Raw genomic sequence first — 21,443 nt, forward strand, 5'->3', positions numbered from 1 at the left:
TATTATATTATTATATGTATATCTTATATGTAGTGTATTATATTTATTTTTAAATTTAATTTCAGTGTAATGTTTTATTTAGTAGGAATTTGTTCAGTTTATTGTTGAGAATGCAACTCTATTTGTTGCATGATTCTCTGAGTTGTTATTCAGATGTTAGAATAATTAAAGCTTATTAAAACTCAAAGATTCAAACATGTTGATTCAGACTTGATTCAGAGTTTGTAATTCTACAGGAAACACTGTTCAATATAATTTGCTTTCTAATTCAATGTTCTTAATTCAGTATATCACCTGTCTTTAAACTATGCATTTGCTTTGAAAGTATTACATTTTAAAATAATTTTTGTGTTGAGAAGCTAGTATGCTTATTTTAATTCTGTTATCCTCTGCTAGGGTGTGTCGAGATAAATGTCACAGGAAATCTTATAGCAAGAGCATCCGAAGTGGCTCAATATTTTCCAAGTCTCATCTCAGCCTCCAGACATGGATGCATTTCATTTACATGTAAGAATATATCATCCTGTGTTTGTTAATTAATTAGGGTTGTTTTAATAATGTTATAATAACTATTTGTGATTATGTAATAATTATTGTATTTGTGTTGAGAGGAAACTATTTTGTATTATATTACTTAATTGATAGTGAATTGAGTATTGAGATCGTGATGTATTATCCTATGTATCCTATGTGTTTGCTTTTAAACTGTAGATTTTCACAAGGACTCAGGTTGTGGCAAGTGGACATGCTACAGGAAGGTTTCACTGGAAGCTCTTCCACACTGACTAAACTTGCTTATCCTCTGCGTGGAGTCTGCAAATCTGCAATTAAAAGAATTAAGAGAAGATGTGACCTGAAAATTGGAAAAAGATACGAAATTGTTTTGATTGATGAAAGCAAATTTGGCCACAAATGAAAGGTAATATATTTTCAATTAAATCTGGTCACACTTTATAGTAAAGATGAACAATACAATATATTTATCCTAACAGTTGAAATTTTGTCATTTTAGTACAACCGAGGAAGACAGAGCAACAGGAAGTCATGGGTGTTTGGAATGCTTGGGGTCAAAGAGGAGAGCAGAAGACCCATTCTGAGAGTTGTCAGTCAGTGTTCAGCTCAACACCTCATGCCAATTCTCCAGAAGCTAGACAAGGAAGCACTGTTGTCTCAGATAGAGCTATAGAGCATATAACTGTCTCAGAGATGCTGGATATAACCATCTAACTGTGAACCATGAAGAGGTTTTTGTTGATCCTCGGACAGGTGCTCACACATAAAACATTGAGAGATTCTGGGGAGTCTGCAAGGCAACAGTGTGGAGATTTAGGGGGAACCGTAGAGAAAGCATGCTCAAAGACCACTTAAAAGTAATCGAGTGGACTTACTGGCGTGGTGACAAACATAGAAATGGCCCCCTGGGTATGATTTTGCATGACATTAGAAGGACGTATCCTGTGTGAAAAATGCAAATGATCAGTTTATTCTGTGACCATTATCATTTGTGTTAAAAACTAATTTTGTCCATAAATTGTTTGGCAGGTAACTGTGATTATTCAGGATCTCTCTCATCTGCAGTTTGTTCTCTTGTTGAGCCATAAAACAATACAGACTGAATTCTTCACTGCAATATTTAATGTCTCTTTTCTTATTGGAAAACAACAAATGTTTACTTTAGAACAGGGAACATACTCTGAAGTAATATTGCCTTAATATGCATTTATTAGTGAGAAATGTGCTCGTTACCCATGAATAAATTCAGGTAATGTTTCAGTTATAAATAATTTGTTAATATAGAACAACTACTAGAAAAACTGTGCTTTTGTGTAACATAATAGTGCTTTTTCTGCTAATTTAAATATCTGTTGAAATACCCATTCTATATATACTTCATACTTATAAGCTACACATTCACACAGTGTACTGAGAACCTATAAAGTGTGTATTTTGCACAACACAATCTATTAGTATGTTATATTTTTAGCTAATAAGTTCATTGTTAGGACAGAAACAAGTGTAAAGGGGCTATAAGACAAAAATAAGATAACAGCCAATAAAGGCCTTATAAATAGCTTGTAATGGCATACAAGTCCATAACTAGTCACTTACAACTGCAGTTATTAGTCATTAATTACTGTCTAATTTTTTATCCTTAAAATAAAGTGTTTCCATAATAATAATAATAATAATAATAATAATAATAATAATAGGACATCTAAATATGCACTGAATTTAATAACAATGCTTAATTAAAATAAATAAACAAATCACCCCCTTTGTACACTGTAAGCACTCCTGTATTTTCAAAAGATAAAAACAAAAATGATGGAAATCAAAAACAGCTACAGTGCATCTGGAAAGTATTCACAGCGCTTCACTTTTTCCACATTTTGTTATGTTACAGCCTTATTCCAAAATGGATTAAATTAATTATTTTCCTCAAAATTATACAAACAATAACCCATAATGACAACGTGAAAGAAGTTTGTTTGAAATCTTTGAAAATTTATTAAAAATAAAACACAAAAAAAGCACATGTACATAAGTTTTCACAGCCTTTGCCATGACACTCAAAATTGAGCTCAGGTGCATCCTGTTTCCACTGATCATCCTTGAGATGTTTCTACAACTTGATTGGAGTCCACCTGTGGTAAATTCAGTTGATTGGACAAGATTTGGAAAGGCACACACCTGTCTATATAAGGTCCCAGAGTTAACAGTGCATGTCAGAGCACAAACCAAGCCATGAAGCCTGTAGACTTGTCTGTAGACTTGTCTGTAGACTTGTCTGTAGACTTGTCTGTAGACTTGTCTGTAGAATTGTCTGTAGACCTTCGAGACAGGATTGTATCGAGGCACAGATCTGGGGAAGGGTACAGAAAAATGTCTGCAGCATTGAAGGTCCCAATGAGCAAAGTGGCCTCCATCATCCGTAAATGGAAGAAGTTTGGAACCACCAGGACTCTTCCTAGAGCTGGCCACCCGGCCAAACTGAGCGATCAGGGAAGAAGGGCCTTAGTCAGGGAGGTGATCAAGAACCCAATGGTCACTCTGACAGAGCTCCAGCGTGTCTCTGTGGAGAGAGGAGAACCTTCCAGAAGAACAACCATCTCTGCAGCACTCCACCAATCAGGCCTGTATGGTAGAGTGGCCAGACGGAAGCTACTCCTCAGTAAAAGGCACATGACAGCCCGCCTGGAGTTTGCCAAAAGGCACCTGAAGGACTCTCAGACAATGAGAAACAAAACTCTTTGGCCTGAATGGCAAGCGTCATGTCTGGAGGAAACCAGGCACCGCTCATCACCTGGCCAATAACATCCCTAGAGTGAAACATGGTGGTGGCAACATCATGCTGTGAGGATGTTTTTCAGTGGCAGGAACTGGGAGAATAGTCAGGATCGAGGGAAATCCTTGATAAAAACCTCCTCCAGAGCGCTCTGGACCTCAGACTGGGGCGAAGGTTCATCTTCCAACAGGACAACGACCCTAAGCACAACAACGGAGTGGCTACAGGACAACTCTGAATGTCCTTGAGTGGCCCAGCCAGAGCCCAGACTTGAACCCGATTGAACATCTCTGGAGAGATCTGAAAATGGCTGTGCACTGACGCTCCCCATTCAACCTGATGGAGCTTGAGAGGTCCTGCAAAGAAGAATGGGAGAAACTGCCTAAAAATAGGTGTAGCATCATACTCAAAAAGACTTGAGGCTGTAATTGGTGCCAAAGGTGCTTCAACAAAGTATTGAGTAAAGGCTGTGAATACTTATGTACATGTGCTTTTTTTGTGTTTTATTTTTAATACATTTGCAAAGATTTCAAACAAAGCACTGTGAATACTTTCTGGATGCACTGTACACAGCTGTTTTGGACACAAAGCAGAAGTAATGTACATAATAAGATTGTTTGATTCTATGATGACCTACGTACATACAGACAATTGTGAGTATTGGGTAATATCTATTACTACTATGTCCCCAATATTGTGTTTGTACTGCAATACTACATGTATTCGTTATTTGCCCTGTCAGGACAATGGCATAGAGGTGTGCAGTACTATATTACTGAAGAGGTCTGCATTCGGGATGTCTAGACTTGAGTGCACTGCACAGTGTGGACTGATACGAGATGTGATTTCTAATGATGTATATGTGTGTGTGTGTGTGTGTGTGTGTGTACAAATAACAGAACTTGAAACATGGCACTTGCCTCTGTCCAGCACACTGCCTTCATTCATCCACCTGCAGAGTAATATTCCCTTAATGCCATGTGTGGCTTATTCACATATGGTAATGACTTGATAATTGGAAACATGAGATGCAAATGTATTCCAGGCTGACATTAAACATGCGCATAGCGCAATCGAATTTTTAATTGCGTGTAAGACTTAATTAGACTGAATATACCAGTTTTTGCATGATGTTTGCACGGTGCATTCATCCAATAACTACAATACTGTGTTCAAACAGTGGGGATAACAGCACACGGTGGAGTGGCACATTTGGGTTTACGAGGCAAACCTATTTGTGTGATACAGGAAAACAATGCTATATTCCAATGTCCCACAAAGATTTGTGCCATGTTTGAATCTCTCCTTTTTTAGTCGCATATTTTTTGTGCAGCACACATTTTGCGCAGAAATTGTGCAAAGTTTGAATATCGGGTCCGAGATCTGGCCTCTACTACTTATAAGTACAAATACATAATACAAATACATCTATTCACCCTGGATAAATCGATAAGGAGAGTTTCCCTGACTGTGTCCCATACTGTTTAGTTTAGTACATTTTTATTCATATAGTTACTTGACTTTTCTTACAACTTTGATTGGTTATAAATTCTAATAAGTATGTTTGTTCTACAGAATCAAAACTCATTTGATAATGTTGCAGCAAGAAAGATGCTTGTTTTTATGTCGAATCCACATAATTTCTACAACAACAAAATGCACTTTCTACATTTTTCTAACAACATGTAGAATGGTGTCCCCTCAGCTTAATTCCATCTCTATGTTCATGCAAGGGTGATACAGATCACACACTCTGCAAATTGTATAAGAGTTCTACAGAGCACATACTGAATTTCCATATCGATGTCGGTCTCCCTCCCTGCCCTGGCTCCCCATTGCCTACCGCTTCGCCTGCAGCTGCGGCACTGACCTTCCTGCTAGACTCAAAATTGTGTAGGCTATGCTTTGTTGCCTCCTTATGCTACTCTGCGACATCCTCCTCAGCATAGACTACTACATGCACATTGTTGACATTGGCACTAATAGCAGCACTAGTACTGAATATGTCTGTTAACTTCCTATATTTGGCTGCATCTGACTCAAGGGACATTACTTTTTAAACCATTAAACCCCTTATTTTTATTGGGCTGGCCAGGATATAATATATTTATATATATATTTTGTATCGTGCCTGCCTCTATAATATTAAATTATAAAACCATCTCTGTAGATAGAATAGAGTTCCTCTTTGAATGAAAGGTTTATTTTTTGACAGATCTCTGATTCAATTATTTATAGGCAGATTTCATATAAGTGAAAGAATGCAGAATTACACTGGTTCTTTCTTGTACTGAGAAAGCTTTTTCGACAAATGTGAGGTGTCAAGAGGTAATGCTTTTTGAAGCTGTGAAGGAGAATGGGAGGGGCTGAATGTACACTTTCAAAGTCACTTCCTCCTTTCACTTCCCTTTGTTGTGACAGAATGAGGAAATAGCTGAAGTCTCGCAGCTGAACAGAGATGGAGGAAGGGTAAGAACTTTTTGTCTGCCCCTTGTACACATTTTAAAATTTATTTTTTTCTTAGGCCAAATACAATATTTTGCATTCGGTTTCAGAAAACAGGTAGACTGAGCTACAGTATCATTTCCTCTGGTTGTGGCGACTGAACCTAAAGCAGACAGTGTGTGTAAACTTGAAAGGTAGCAAATGCCAGTTACTGAAGAGCTGCATGGTTCTTTCCTTTAATGAAGGTTCTGAAAATAACTGGATTCCCATGAAAAATAAAGTTAACCTTTCACTATAGCCAGCTGAGTTTGGCAACTTTTATAAGTATTTATTTATGTATTTATTGCAAAGGTTTTTAATGCATTTGCCTGGACACAGGCCAACTCTGACACCACAAAGAATATGCAATGAAGCATTTTTGATATTCTCTTTGACTTTTGTGCATAATAGATGAGTAAAGAGATAACTACAGAGTCAGCAATCCTCTAACTGGCCATAATTTGCTTTGCATCTTCAGAAATCATATTATTTAAGCACATTTAATTCCCAGGCATTAACACTGTAGCTTGTGAGACAGACACTAATACAGAGAACAGTGTTTACATTAGAAGGAGGAATTCCTTTAGTTCAGATTTAAGGAAGAAGCACTGAACAGTAACAGCACAATCTGCTTTTTTATTGGAATGAGACAAAGTTACATCCAACAAGAGTTCATTTTTGAAAGGTATAGATTGTACAATTCCATTGGTCCTGTTTCACCATTTTAGACTACCCTTTGTCATTGTGACAAACTACAGTTATTCATGGGTCTGTATTTTAGAATACTTTCAAGCTTTCTGTATTTTGTTTTTTTAGCGGGTTTCCCTCAATTTCCATTATGGGGTTGGTTGTTGTGAACTATGTTTCTTTGTCAAAGATATGAATAAATCCAGCTAGAAAATCAGTGTAATTACACTATGGGAGTAGGGGAGAGGGGGTGACTGCCTCTTGAGTCCTTTTATACATGCAGATCTGACCAGCCTTCTCATGGTGCACCAGGCATTCGAGTGCATCTGGGTGTGAGTATTTCTGAGTTTCCAGTGAGCTAATCCCCAACCACAGGTTGCCTGTTCTCAATGAAAGCTGCCATTACACAGGAGTCATTCAGTTGTGATGTCACAGGATTTCTGATGGTCTCAATGGGATTAAAATCTCCCTAAACAGCTTTATTAGAGTGGAGACACCCACAGAAGCTCCACAAGCTTTGTTCCATTCCCCACTGACATGTTTCCCAACAGAGGCACACAAACACAGATTTTGTGACAGAAAAAAAAAGCAAAAGAACTCAATGAAGATCACTTTTTATCATGGTTAAGTGTCTTCAATGAAGGCCATTTCTTATGGTCTTAGCTATAATAATAAAGTTTTCAGGTTGGCACCTATTTAAATTATAAAGGACTTGTGACAATCTTACAATGCTTTTTGGTATTTCAATTGTTGCTGAACACTAAAATTACTTTTTGTTGAACATTGATTTCTTGTAATCCAGGCTTTAACTGCAAAGTAAAAAATGTAATACCTGAGATGTATGTCTTACGTAGACTTTTATCTGATGTATTTTGAAGCAGTGAGTCAAGTCTGGAAGCAAGTTGTTCAGCATAATGAGTTTTAGTGTGGATGCTACTATATATATATATATATATATATATATATATAATCTAGTTACTTTGATCAGGGGTGGGAAGAAAATATGAGAATGTGAAATATTATGTGTAAAATAAGAGGGATCTGTTTCAACAAAATTACTTATTTTTGTGAATGGGTGAACTGGGAAATTGCCTTCAGTGTTCTAGGATGCATACATTACAATACATTATTTTGGCACGACCACAAGTCAAAAAGTCTAAAGCATTACATGTAATATAATAAAAGACAACTTACCACAGCAAATAGTTTAACTGAAAATTAAACAAAAGTTTCTAAGCAGCTGTAACATGGCCACTGTGTCATTTAATACACCGACCAGCCATAACATTATGACCACTGACAGGTGAAGTGAATAACACTGATAATCTCGTTATCATGGCACTTGTCAGTGGCTGGGATATATTAGACAGCAAGTGAACATTTTGTCCTCAAAGTTGATGTGTTAGAAGCAGGAAAAATGGGCAAGCATAAGGATGCGAGTGACTTTGACAAGGGCCAAATTGTGATGGCTAGGCGACAGGGTCACAGCATCTCCAAAACTGCAGCTCTTGTGGGGTGTTCCCGGTCTGCAGTGGTCAGTACCTATCAAAAGTGGTCCAAGGAAGGAAAAGTGGTGAACCGGCGACAGGGTCATGAGCGGCCAAGGCTCACTGATGCATGTGGGGAGCGAAGGCTGGCCCGTGTGGTCCGAGCCAACAGACGAGCTACTGTAGCTCAAATTGCTGAAAAAGTTAATGCTGATAGAAAGGTGTCAGAACACACAGTGCATTGCAGTTTGTTGCATATGGGGCTGCGTAGCCGCAGACCAGTCAGGTTGCCCATGCTGACCCCTGTCCACTGCCGAAAGCACCTACAATGGGCACGTGAGCATCAGAACTGGATAACGGGAGCAATGGAAGAAGGCCTGGTCTGATGAATCACGATTTCAAGGTGTTGACTTGGCCTCCAAATTCCCCAGATCTCAATCCAATCGAGCATCTGTGGGATGTGCTGGACAAACAAGTCCGATCCATGGAGGCCCCACCTCACAACTTACAGGACTTAAAAAATCTGCTGCTAACATCTTGGTGCCAGATACCACAGCACACCATAAAAGATCCATAAAAGACAATAATACAATAAATAGAGTAACAATTTTTGAAATTCTAAGAAGACATTCTTAACTGTGCGAGTTTGAACAAGCAAGCTGAGTACAGGCTAAAGTGACATCTGTACTGGTGATATTCCCCAATCTGGGGCTCAAAATTATTGTTTCTGCTATAAGCCATGTATATTTCAGGAAACCATTTTTGTCAGCTAAATATGGGAAGGGGTTGAAATTTATGTCAAGCTAAGCTATTCATTAAAAGCTTTTATTTGAAAGAAAGCTATTTATTTTAATTTGAAAGAAAGTGCTGAGAAATCAATATATAGCAAATGGAGGTATCCTTAACTGATTTAAAAGGCAGCTGTATGAGCTCCCCTTTTGCACAGTTGTCCTAAATGTAGTGCAATTTACTGTTTAGACTGACTTTGTTCTACTTGGTATTCAGCCAAACCTTCATCATTTTCATAATTAAAAAACACAGCAGTACAGCTGACAAATCTGAACAAGCAAAACAAACATTTTCTACCCATGGGATAACATACAGATTTAAACACATTTGTCATATACTGCATTCTGACTGCATTTATTGTAAATAAAACAAACAAAAAACCCTGTGTTTTTCCAATAATCAATATCACAGTTACTACAGTGAAATCAATTGCAAAAACTACTTTAAACAAATGTGGAACTTTACTAATGACAATTTACTGATCACTGTTCCAAAAACAGCAACTACAGTAAACACTGCTGTGTGTATTTTTTACAATTATGTTAACTTATTTTGTAGTACTTTCTTAAATGGTACAGCAGTACTGGGTTTTCTGCAAAAATGCAATGGTTAGACGCTATTTATTTTTCATGAGTATATGGCAACACTGGCAGAGCTGATCATGTTTTTTAAATTGAAGAACCATAACTTTACTGATTAGTGAACAATTTGTCTTTAAATTTAAATTAAATAAACTGTTTCACCTGGGAACAGAGGAATATAATTCTTCTGAAACACTTTTATTTATATTTATTAAAATAATATTTTCACTCAAGTTCATAACAGTAATAACCTGGCAAAAGATTCAGATGTAAATTAATACCTGCATTCCCCAGTTTATAATGTCTTACTCCTCATAGTGAACTCAGTCCAAAGATGTATTATTATGTATCATGCAGCTGTACAGAACACAGTGTGCTGCAGTGTTTTCATAATTAACACAAAATGGCCAGATACTTATCAGTTACCTATTAGCTTAAGTGATATTTAATAAGAGTCCACAAATTACAGTAATACAGTGACAGGATTATTTGCTTTGCAGACATTAGAATAGTCTCTGGCATTTATTAAAACCATTTATCACCATGTGTATTAGCTGCTCAAATTCCCTTTCATTTTTAAAGACAATCTCTGTCCATATTTTCCATATTAATATCCAATATCTGTAGTTTTAAATGCTATTTTATGTATTAAAAAAAAAACCTTGTCTAGAATTCTGAAAGGATGATTTTGTTGTCACAAGGACTAGCAGAGTTGTGTTTTTTGGTCAATTATTCAGATCATACAAAAACAGACTCCAGATTTCTGAAATAATAGTGTCTTTGCACTGCAAGTTTTGTCTTTTGAGCCCAAAGTATAATGTAGACAAGGAAATACACTCACCTAAAGGATTATTAGGAACACCTGTTCAATTTCTCATTAATGCAATTATCTAACCAACCAATCACATGGCAGTTGCTTCAATGCATTTAGGGGTGTGGTCCTGGTCAAGACAATCTCCTGAACTCCAAACTGAATGTCTGAATGGGAAAGAAAGGTGATTTAAGCAATTTTGAGCGTGGCATGGTTGTTGGTGCCAGATGGGCCGGTCTGAGTATTTCACAATCTGCTCAGTTACTGGGATTTTCACACACAACCATTTCTAGGGTTTACAAAGAATGGTGTGAAAAGGGAAAAACAACCAGTATGCGGCAGTCCTGTGGGCGAAAATGCCTTGTTGATGCTAGAGGTCAGAGGAGAATGGGCCGACTGATTCAAGCTGATAGAAGAGCAACTTTGACTGAAATAACCACTCGTTACAACCGAGGTATGCAGCAAAGCATTTGTGAAGCCACAACACGTACAACCTTGAGGCGGATGGGCTACAACAGCAGAAGACCCCACCGGGTACCACTCATCTCCACTACAAATAGGAAAAAGAGGCTACAATTTGCACAAGCTCACCAAAATTGGACAGTTGAAGACTGGAAAAATGTTGCCTGGTCTGATGAGTCTCGATTTCTGTTGAGACATTCAGATGGTAGAGTCAGAATTTGGCGTAAACAGAATGAGAACATGGATCCATCATGCCTTGTTACCACTGTGCAGGCTGGTGGTGGTGGTGTAATGGTGTGGGGGATGTTTTCTTGGCACACTTTAGGCCCCTTAGTGCCAATTGGGCATCGTTTAAATGCCACGGCCTACCTGAGCATTGTTTCTGACCATGTCCATCCCTTTATGACCACCATGTACCCATCCTCTGATGGCTACTTCCAGCAGGATAATGCACCATGTCACAAAGGTCGAATCATTTCAAATTGGTTTCTTGAACATGACAATGAGTTCACTGTACTAAACTGGCCCCCACAGTCACCAGATCTCAACCCAATAGAGCATCTTTGGGATGTGGTGGAACGGGAGCTTCGTGCCCTGGATGTGCATCCCACAAATCTCCATCAACTGCAAGATGCTATCCTATCAATATGGGCCAACATTTCTAAAGAATGCTTTCAGCACCTTGTTGAATCAATGCCACGTAGAATTAAGGCAGTTCTGAAGGCGAAAGGGGGTCAAACACAGTATTAGTATGGTGTTCCTAATAATCCTTTAGGTGAGTGTAGCTGAAGGATGAACCAATGTGAAAGTCAGACATTTAAATAAATTCAGGTACCAAATTCATACAATGATATTCTGGTCAAGAGCATTTTTAAATCTGTGATGAATGTGTGTAACACTGTTGAAGTGCCAATAGATCATAATGTTTTCCACAATTCAAGTTTTACATGGATCCATTTTGAAATGAGCACATACAGAATATCATATATGGAATTTCCATCCAACATGTTCAATTTCCAATCACAATTAAACAAAGTGACAGAAGCAACAGCCTCACAGCACTTTTTTTTGGTGCATTTCCAAGTCTAGAATTAGAAGGCTTTACAGATATCAAAGCGGTTCTTTCTCTATGTGTTATTTGTTGAATATGTGAACTTTTTTGCCAAAAGGTCTGATTTCCTTTCAGAGCATTTGTCTCACTTGGCCTGGGAGAATAATACTGGAAAATTAGACCTGGACTGGAAGTATTTCTGTTTTCTTTTTTCAATGTGATATTTACAATATATATCTGCTTCTGTGTGCAGATGTTCTAAATCATTCCTGTTAAAATGGCTTCAGGTTCCTTGGGTTGTCAGTTTAGATCAGTCATGTCACTGTGGAACTGTTTGACCTTATTGGTTGACTGGTACGCAGCTCTATCAGGCTCAATAGTACTATTCTCAGTAAATTTAACACACATAATTTTTAAATGCATCTCTGATCTTGCATACCACAGTATTAACTGCAATGCAAATCAGTCTTGTTCACCTCTCCATATAAATGTCAACCATGCACTATGACATGCTCTCAGAAGATGGTACTTTTGATCTGTAGCCAAAAGACTATTTGCCATCACTTCCACCTCATCCTTCATGTTTTAGACTATAGTGAGTAGGCGTCTTTGTGTATTTCACAAAAGATCCAGTACAGCTACCCCAAAGCTATCATGGAAATATAAAAAATGGTAACCTTCAGAACAGAAGCTTGATTCTTTATCTATATTTGTTAAAAGAGACACTGCATGTTTTACGTTTGACACTAAAAAGAAAATACTCTAAACTTTGTTTTAGTATTTTGTAATGTGCTAGTTTGACAGCAAAAAAATAAAAAAAATACACTACATTATTAATGAATCCAATAAAAAATATATTTAACCTTGGGTTTGGGTACATGGTTACACTTAAAGTTCCAAATTTAAAAATGGATATATATATATATATATATATATATATATTTTGATGATGGTGATGGAGAGCGCTGACTAACACGTCGGTCCAAATTCTCCCAGAGGTGTTCAAATTGGGTTGAGATCTGGTGACTGTGAAGGCCATAGCATATGATTCACATCATTTTTATACTCATCAAAGCATTCAGTGAGCCCTCGTGCCCTGTGGATGGGTGCACTGTCATCCAGGAAGAGACCATTCCCATCAGGAATAGGATAATGGTGATCACTCAGTATAACTTTGTAATGATTTGCAGTGACCCTTCCATGCCAGGAAAATGCCCCCCACAGCATCACAGAGCCTCTTGACTCCCTCACTGTAGGGGTCAAGCAGTCAGGCCTGTACTGTTCTCTTGGTATATGCCACACAAGATGAATCAACTTACCATATCACTTTTTTCCACATCTCTGTAGACCAGTGCCTATGGTTTTCGCACCACTGAACTCTCAAATGTGCATTCGTCTTTGTAATGAGGGGTTTATGCACTGCAACCCTACTATAATATCCCTCTCTGTGTAGTTCTGAATGGACTGTTTTTGCTGACAGTCTGATCATATCCTGCATTGACATTCTCAGTCACCTGGGAAAGAGTTGCTCTTCTGTTTTTCCTTACATATCGCAGTAATGCACAAGCATCACGGTCATCGAATGTGTGCTTCCGACCACAATTTCCAACCCTATTTGCTGATGTCTTTCCCATAGATCTACAGTAAATGCAGATGTAAATCTGCATTCGTTCCTCCACTCATTTATTCAGTTTTTTCCTTTAATTTGTCATCTGTATATATACATATATCCTCTTTATGCTTACAGTTTCTTGTAATGTATATCTGAAATGTGTAAGCATTAAATATTTTACTGCTTGCGTTTCATTTTCTGCCTTGTCTGTTTGTTCTGAAAACAGTGATTTCAAAAATTACTTATAACAAATATTTTCCTTGTTCTTTTCCTTTCTACTTCGTATTGATATTAACTCAATTTTCACATGAAAGATATTGCACGTCTGAAACTATGGTTCTGTATGATATGTTTTCAAAAGGATTTCCAAAACTAAAACGTTTGGGGGATTTCGTGAGGGACTATGCTCTTTAAAAATATCCACAACCATTCAAAATAGTATACAGATTGACCTGTCTTCATTTTTGCAGGGTACCAGCCCTCCCAGTGAAGAATCTCACTGGCTCTGGGCCGGTTCATCCTGCTCTGGCAGGTAAGGGCACAGGAAGACAATTAGCCTATTCAATGCAGTATTCGTATTATTTATCTTTGTTTTTTAATTCTGCAACATATCTGTTCAGTTACTTGATACAGTTATTCTGTGTCCTCATCCCAAGCCCTGTTCCCCTCTTGGGGACACAGGCAAAGGAACAGGGTTTGGGATGAGGACACAGATCAAGGTAAACACTTCCTTGGGGGAATTGCTGCAGAACTAGCAGTGAGATAAGGAGTTACCCCTTGCAAATGCTTAGTATGGAAAGGGGATTCCCTTTTCTGAATCATGCCATCATAGCCAACTGTGGAAGTGTCGTGAAGTTTTGTGTTGACTGTGTCTCCACCATTCGGCCCTGTTGCACTGACAGGCATGACAGGCATCCTGATGTGTGCAGCCGGTCTGCCAGTGTGTCTGACTCGCGCCCCCAAGCCCATCCTGCACCCGCCACCTATCAACAAAAGCGACATGAGGCCTGTACCTGGGGTCAACGGCATCCGACGCAAAACCAAGAAGAAGCACCTGAAGAAAGGTGAGGATACTTGGGACAGGCAGCACCTTTGTTTTTTGTCAGCAGTCTAGGCCTGTAGACTCCTGTCAACCTGGTGTGTAATACCAGGGTATATATTCAGAATACCAGGGTATATGTACATTTCTATTTGTATAGGTGTATAGTTGTATATTGTATTTTCCTTTTTTTTTTTACTGTACTATGTTTCCTGATATGTGTATATTTGTAACAACTGTAAATAGCCCTGGCTAAGGGTATTTGGTAAGAAATATAAAACAATCAGTGGAAGTACAATTAAAACTTCTAAAATCAGATTGATCCACTTAACCACTGACTGAGATCCTTCGTTATGGTTCTGGAAGTTTTAGGGACATTTGGCTTGGTTTAGGTTGTCCTTTGCTTATGATCAATGTAATTGTTTATTATTAGATATGTTACTGTTCCACTGTAGGATCAAAAGGTCATGATTCTTTCGGGACACAGACACCTTTTACGAAATAAAGAAGGTGTTTATAAATGCAGAGAAATTTATATTTGAAATATACATTCAAATATAATTTTACATCCACATACTGGAGTATTCACCACCAACATACAGTGCATCAGGAAAGTATTCACAGCACTTCACTTTTTTCACATTTTGTTATGTTACAGCCTTATTCCAAAATGGATTAAATTCATTAATTTTCCTCAAAATTCTACAAACGATACCCCATAATGACAATGTGAAAGAAGTTGGTTTGAAATGTTTGCAAATGTATTAAAAATAAAAAACCAAAAAAGCACATGTACATAAGTATTCACAGCCTTTGCTCAATACTTTGTTGAAGCACCTTTGGCACCAATTACAGCCTCATGTCTTTTTGAGTATGACGCTACAAGCTTGGCATACCTATTTTTGGGCAGTTTCTCCCATTCTTCTTTGCAGGACCTCTCAAGCTCCATCAGGTTGGATGGGGAGCGTCGGTGCACAGCCATTTTCAGATCTCTCCAGAGATGTTCAATCGGGTTCAAGTCTGGGCTCTGGCTGGGCCACTCAAGGACATTCACAGTTGTCCTGTAGCCACTCCTTTGTTAACTTGGCTGTGTGCTTAGGGTCGTTGTCCTGTTGGAAAATAAACCTTCGCCCCAGTCTGAGGTCCAGAGTGCTCTGGAGCAGGTTTTCATCAAGGATGTCTCTGTACATTGCTGCATTCATCTTTCCCTCAATCCTGACTAGTCTCCCAGTTCCTGCCACTGAAAAACATCCCCACAGGATGATGCTGCCACCACCATGCTTCACAGCAGGGATGGTATTGGCCAGGTGATGAGCGGTGCCTGGTTTCCTCCAGACATGACACTTGCCATTCAGGCCAAAGAGTTCAATCTTTGTTTCTCATGGTCTGAGAGTCCTTCAGGTGCCTTTTGGCAAACTCCAGGCGGGCTGTCATGTGCCTTTTACTGAGGAGTGGCTTCCGTCTGGCCACTCTACCATACAGGCCTGATTGGTGGAGTGTTGCAGAGATGGTTGTTCTTCTGGAAGGTTCTCCTCTCTCCACAGAGACACGCAGGAGCTCTGTCAGAGTGACCATTGGGTTCTTGGTCACCTCCCTGACTAAGGCCCTTCTCCCCTGATCGCTCAGTTTGGCCGGGCGGCCAGCTCTAGGAAGAGTCCTGGTCCTGTGCTCATTGGGACCTTCAATGCTGCAGAAATCGTTCTGTACACACCCCAGATCTGTGCCTCGATACAATCCTGTCTCGGAGGTCTACAGACAATTCCTTGGACTTCATGGCTTGGTTTGTGCTCTGACATGCACTGTTAACTCAGGGACCTTATATAGACAGGTGTGTGCCTTTCCAAATCATGTCTGAATCAACTGAATTTACCACAGGTGGACTCCAATCAAGTTGTAGAAACATCTCAAGGATGATCAGTGGAAACAGGATGCACCTGAGCTCAATTTTGAGTGTCATGGCAAAGGCTGTGAATACTTATGTACATGTGCTTTTTTTGTGTTTTATTTTTAATACATTTGCAAAGATTTCAAACAAACTTCGTTCATGTTGTCATTATGGGTTATTGTTTGTAGAATTTTGAGGAAAATAATGAAAATAAAATAAAAAAATTGGCGATTATCTATTCTTGTCACCAACTGGTAACAATAGAAGGAAGGTCTTTTCAGGATTTATGGGCTGTGATTGGGCTCTTCTGTTGAATTGTTTAATGTATTGTCTTTTCATAAACAACACATTGATTAATCTGCTCCAGAGATTGTTGCCTTGTTTACATATCAAAATGCTTTCTGCTTATTTTCCCAAAATGTATTGACTAGATTGTTAACCATATACATTTGTAATTCACTCATTATGCTAGCAGAATACATTCTAAGAAGAAAGCTTCTTAAAAACAGAAATGAACCATGACCCAGATACATGTATGCAGCTTCCCAAACTAACAACAAACATTCACATCCCTTTATGACAAGACTGGTTTCACATGCAGAATCAAAAGAAAGCAGCGGAGGGCTTGCCGATAAATATGTAGGCTGTGCTATTCATTTTAATATCAGTGTAAAGGGCCTGTGTTTTATATATAAGTTTTGAAATTACAATTCCTCCAACCACCAGCAATTGTCAGTTTTCCATGCATAATGTAAATGATCTGATTAAAATATGAATGCTACATTTACCATGTACGTTTCAACTAAAGTATTTACTGTTCCCATAACTTTTTTGGAAATATAGAGGTAGAAAAACAGATAGAAACAGATACCCTGAGCCAGATGGTATATTTCCAAAACTACTTAAAGAAATTAGGGAAATTATTTATAGGTGTCTGTTCTTTCACGGCATGTGTGTCGGACCCAGATGTGGGACTTATCGGGTAAAGGGAAAAGGGACATAGGTCTGAACCAGGAGTCGTTGTCGGGAAACAGGCATGGGGTCAATTGATCATTCTAACAGGTCCACGGAGGAGATCCAGAAAGTGGTGATAAAGAGGCAAGCAGGAGTCGGGTACACAAAAGCAGGCTAGTAAGTGATTAATGCTTGGAATTGGAATCGAGGACGAAAACAAGACTTTGCACTGGATGTCCAGAACAAAGGGGTATATATACACAGCAAGGGAATGAGAGATGTGAGGTGCCATAATTAAGGTAAGAGACTGGGATGATTATTGAATCAGTGATCAGTGATCAGTGAGGGAATAAACTAACTAACTAAAATATTCCAATTGACACTGAGAACAGGGGTGGGCCAACTGTTAGGAAAACTGCAAATGTCATACCTAGCCACAAGAAAGGGGACAAAACTGAGCCAGGAAATTAAAGACCAATCAGTCTCACCTGCATTACTTGTAATATTTTGAAAAAAAAACATAGACAGTAGAAAGTAGAGGAGCATCTTAATGAAAACCATATTCTGGTGATAGTCAACATGAGTTTAGATGAGGCAGATCATGTCTCATGAGTTTTTTGAACATGCAAATGCAGCTGTAGATCACACGAAAGCATATGATATGATATACTTAGATTTTGATAAGGTTTTGATAAGGTTCTACACCAAAGATTGATACTAAAACTGGAAGCTGTAGGTATTCAGAGTAATATAAGTAGATGGATTATATTTGGGAACATTCAAAAATAGCCTGGACGTTGATGCTTGGATCACTTAGTTATTAATGGACATCAAACGAGCACGATGGGTAAAATGGCCTCATCTTGTTTGTAAACTTTCTGATGTTCTTAACAGAGTTGTACCAAAGAAATGCTATAAGACATAAAGTAAGCTCTTAGCTATGAATTGAGAGGCTGCCAAACCATGCAAACCGCAAGGTCCCTGAATGCTCTTTAGTCATAATTGATCCCTGACTGAGGCTCTTCATTTTATCCCTGAGATGATCGTCTATTCCACACAAACTCACAATCTCTGTCATGACACTCTGGGGAGAGCAGGGCTAGGAAGGGAGGAGGGAGCATTGGGAGATTCTGGAGAAGACATGAATGATCAATAAATAAGTGCTCAACAAGAGTGCATTTTCCAAACATGTGGCAGATGGCTTTTTCCAGGAGTGGAATGGAGAGCTGTTGTGCCATCTGGAGTTAAGAAGGGGGGATTATTATTTAAAAGGTGGTCCTGAGAGCCTAATGAAGCTGTCAGACACTTCAGAAAGCATGCATAATTCAAACCTTTTCTTTGCACATCAATCTGTGTGGGGAGGGAGGAGGGGGGAGATTCCTCTGTAATCTTTTTATAAGTTCAAACTCTCATCTGCTCTCAAATCATTTTTCTTCTGTGTTCTATGTTATTTTGTGCATCCCCTGTGACATTACAGATTTAGGTTTTTGTTGTGTTTTTCTCCACCATTTCAATTTGTCTCAAAAAGGCTGCCTTCATCTCTGATGTCTTATCCAAAGAAAATCACAAACCATCAGGACCATTGAATGCATAATGACCTATACAGTGAGGGAAAAATATTTGATCCCCTGCTGATTTTGTACGTTTGCCCACTGACAAAGAAATGATCAGTCTATAATTTTAATGGTAGGTGTATTTTAACAGTGAGAGACAGAATAACAACAAAAAAATCCAGAAAAACGCATTTCAAAAAAGTTATAAATTGATTTGCATGTTAATGAGGGAAATAAGTATTTGACCCCTTCGACTTAGTACTTGGTGGCAAAACCCTTGTTGGCAATCACAGAGGTCGGACGTTTCTTGTAGTTGGCCACCAGGTTTGCACACATCTCAGGAGGGATTTTGTCCCACTCCTCTTGCAGATCCTCTCCAAGTCATTACAGTTTCGAGGCTGACGTTTGGCAACTCGAACCTTCAGCTCCCTCCACAGATTTTCTATGGGATTAAGGTCTGGAGACTGGCTAGGCCACTCCAGGACCTTTAATGTGCTTCTTCTTGAGCCACTCCTTTGTTGCCTTGGCTGTGTGTTTTGGGTCATTGTCATGCTGGAATACCCATCCACGACCCATTTTCAATGCCCTGGCTGAGGGAAGGAGGTTCTCACCCAAGATTTGACGGTACATGGCCCCGTCCATCGTCCCTTTGATGCGGTGTAGTTGTCCTGTCCCCTTAGCAGAAAAACACCTCCAAAACATAATGTTTCCACCTCCATGTTTGACGGTGGGGATGATGTTCTTGGGGTCATTCCTCCTCCTCCAAACACGGCGAGATGAGTTGATGCCAAAGAGCTCGATTTTGGTCTCATCTGACCACAACACTTTCACCCAGTTCTCCTCTGAATCATTCAGATGTTCATTGGCAAAATTCAGATGGGCCTGTACATGTGCTTTCTTGAGCAGGAGGACCTTGCAGGCGCTGCAGGATTTCAGTCGTTCACGGCGTAGTGTGTTACCAATTGTTTTCTTGGTGACTATGGTCCCAGCTGCCTTGAGATCATTAACAAGATCCTCCCGTGTAGTTCTGGGCTGATTCCTCACCATTCTCATGATCATTGAAACTCCACGAGGTGAGATCTTGCATGAAGCCCCAGACCGAGGGAGACTGACAGTTATTTTGTGTTTCTTCCATTTTCGAATAATCGCACCAACTGTTGTCAGCTTCTCAACAAGCTGCTTGGCGATGGTCTTGTAGCCCATTCCAGCCTTGTGTAGGTCTACAATCTTGTCCCTGACATCCTTGGACAGCTCTTTGGTCTTGGCCATGGTGGAGAGTTTGGAATCTGATTGACTGATTGCTTCTGTGGAGAAGGTGTCTTTTATACAGGTAATGAGCTGAGATTAGGAGCACTGCCTTTAAGAGAGTGCTCCTAATCTCAGCTCGTTACCTGTATAAAAGACACCTGGGAGCCAGGAATCTTGCTGACTGATAGGGGATCAAATACTTATTTCCCTCATTAACATGCAAATCAATGTATAACTTTTTTGAAATGCGTTTTTCTGGATTTCTGGATTCTGTCTCTCACTGTTAAAATACACCTACCATTAAAATTATAGACTGATCATTTCTTTGTCAGTGGGCAAACGTACAAAATCAGCAGGGGATCAAATACTTTTTTCCCTCACTGTAGGTGCACTTTTAATAATATGCTTTGTATGAGGACTTTATAATGCTGGACAAATGTTCTGCCCAAGCAGAGAAGATTATGAACTCCATGCTTTTCCAACAGCACTTTCTTTATCATCCTTACAATCTCTCTAAACAAGGCCAGATCTGCATATCACTGGGATGGGAGACCTTGAAGTAAAACTAGACCTAATGTTTTATGGCTCTTGTAAATATACGTTATTGCTATACTATAATGTAGGGGGATGTGTTTAGATCTCACAAATTATATATATAGTGGCTATTGTCAATAGTAAGTAGTATTAATGATGGCTTAAAACATTGTTATTTAAAGGAACTGAAAAGCCATCATATATATATAGGCTTTGGCTCCCACCACAAACTGTTGCTTGTACTTTTAAATCGGTACCAAATAACCAGCTATACAAATTTAGTTTTTTTGTTTTAAGTTAAAACACATAATTCGAAATGTTCAAGCGCTATAATGTATATATATTTAACATAAGGATTCACATACATGTAATTCAGTACCATTAGAATAAACTCATCTGCTTTCCCTTTCTCCTGTTTAATTTTTTTTTTATATATACTGGAGTTGTGCCAATCCATAAACATGCCTGTATGGTATCTTGAGAACTGATGCATGGAAACATATTTTATTAAGCTCCAAAAGGTTTATTTTCTCTTCTTTACTTATATATCAATAGATCACTACCCTTTCATAGATAGTCCCTCATCTACAAATCTGAGTATACTAGTGTAGCATACTGCCACCTCAAGGTGTTGTGCTTCAAGATGCTCAACCTGCGCACCATGTCCCAGGCCATCAAGCCCAGTGACTGGTTCACCATGGTGGATCTGAAAGATGGCTACTTTCACATCCCCATTGTGCAGGAGCACAGGAAGTTTCTCTGCTTTGCCTTCGAAAGTTGAGCGTTTGCTTGTGGAGCTGATATGGATCTCTTCTCCTCAGCAGACTCCACCCACTGCCCACTATGGTTTTCCGTCTGAGGCCGCTCAGGAACCCTGGGGATTGATGAGCCAGCTCACATGTGGCCATGCTGTCGCTTCTATGTGTTTCCACTATTCCCCTAACTGGAAGGTTCAGGGTTCAAATCCTGGGTGGGGCAAT

At 39.0% G+C, this 21,443-nt stretch overlaps 1 protein-coding gene across 1 annotated transcript in view; it reads left to right on the plus strand.

The window, feature by feature from the left end:
* dtx1 (deltex 1, E3 ubiquitin ligase) overlaps positions 1–21,443 on the plus strand; it is a 193,872-nt gene that overhangs the window by 143,904 nt on the left and 28,525 nt on the right. The window contains exons 4-5 of the mRNA XM_066688937.1: positions 13,721–13,782; positions 14,153–14,314. Of these exons, the coding sequence (XP_066545034.1) occupies positions 13,721–13,782; positions 14,153–14,314 (224 nt within the window). The remainder of the gene's footprint in view (positions 1–13,720; positions 13,783–14,152; positions 14,315–21,443) is intronic.

This window comes from Amia ocellicauda, chromosome 17 (assembly GCF_036373705.1).
Source record: "Amia ocellicauda isolate fAmiCal2 chromosome 17, fAmiCal2.hap1, whole genome shotgun sequence".
Taxonomy (NCBI): domain Eukaryota; kingdom Metazoa; phylum Chordata; class Actinopteri; order Amiiformes; family Amiidae; genus Amia; species Amia ocellicauda.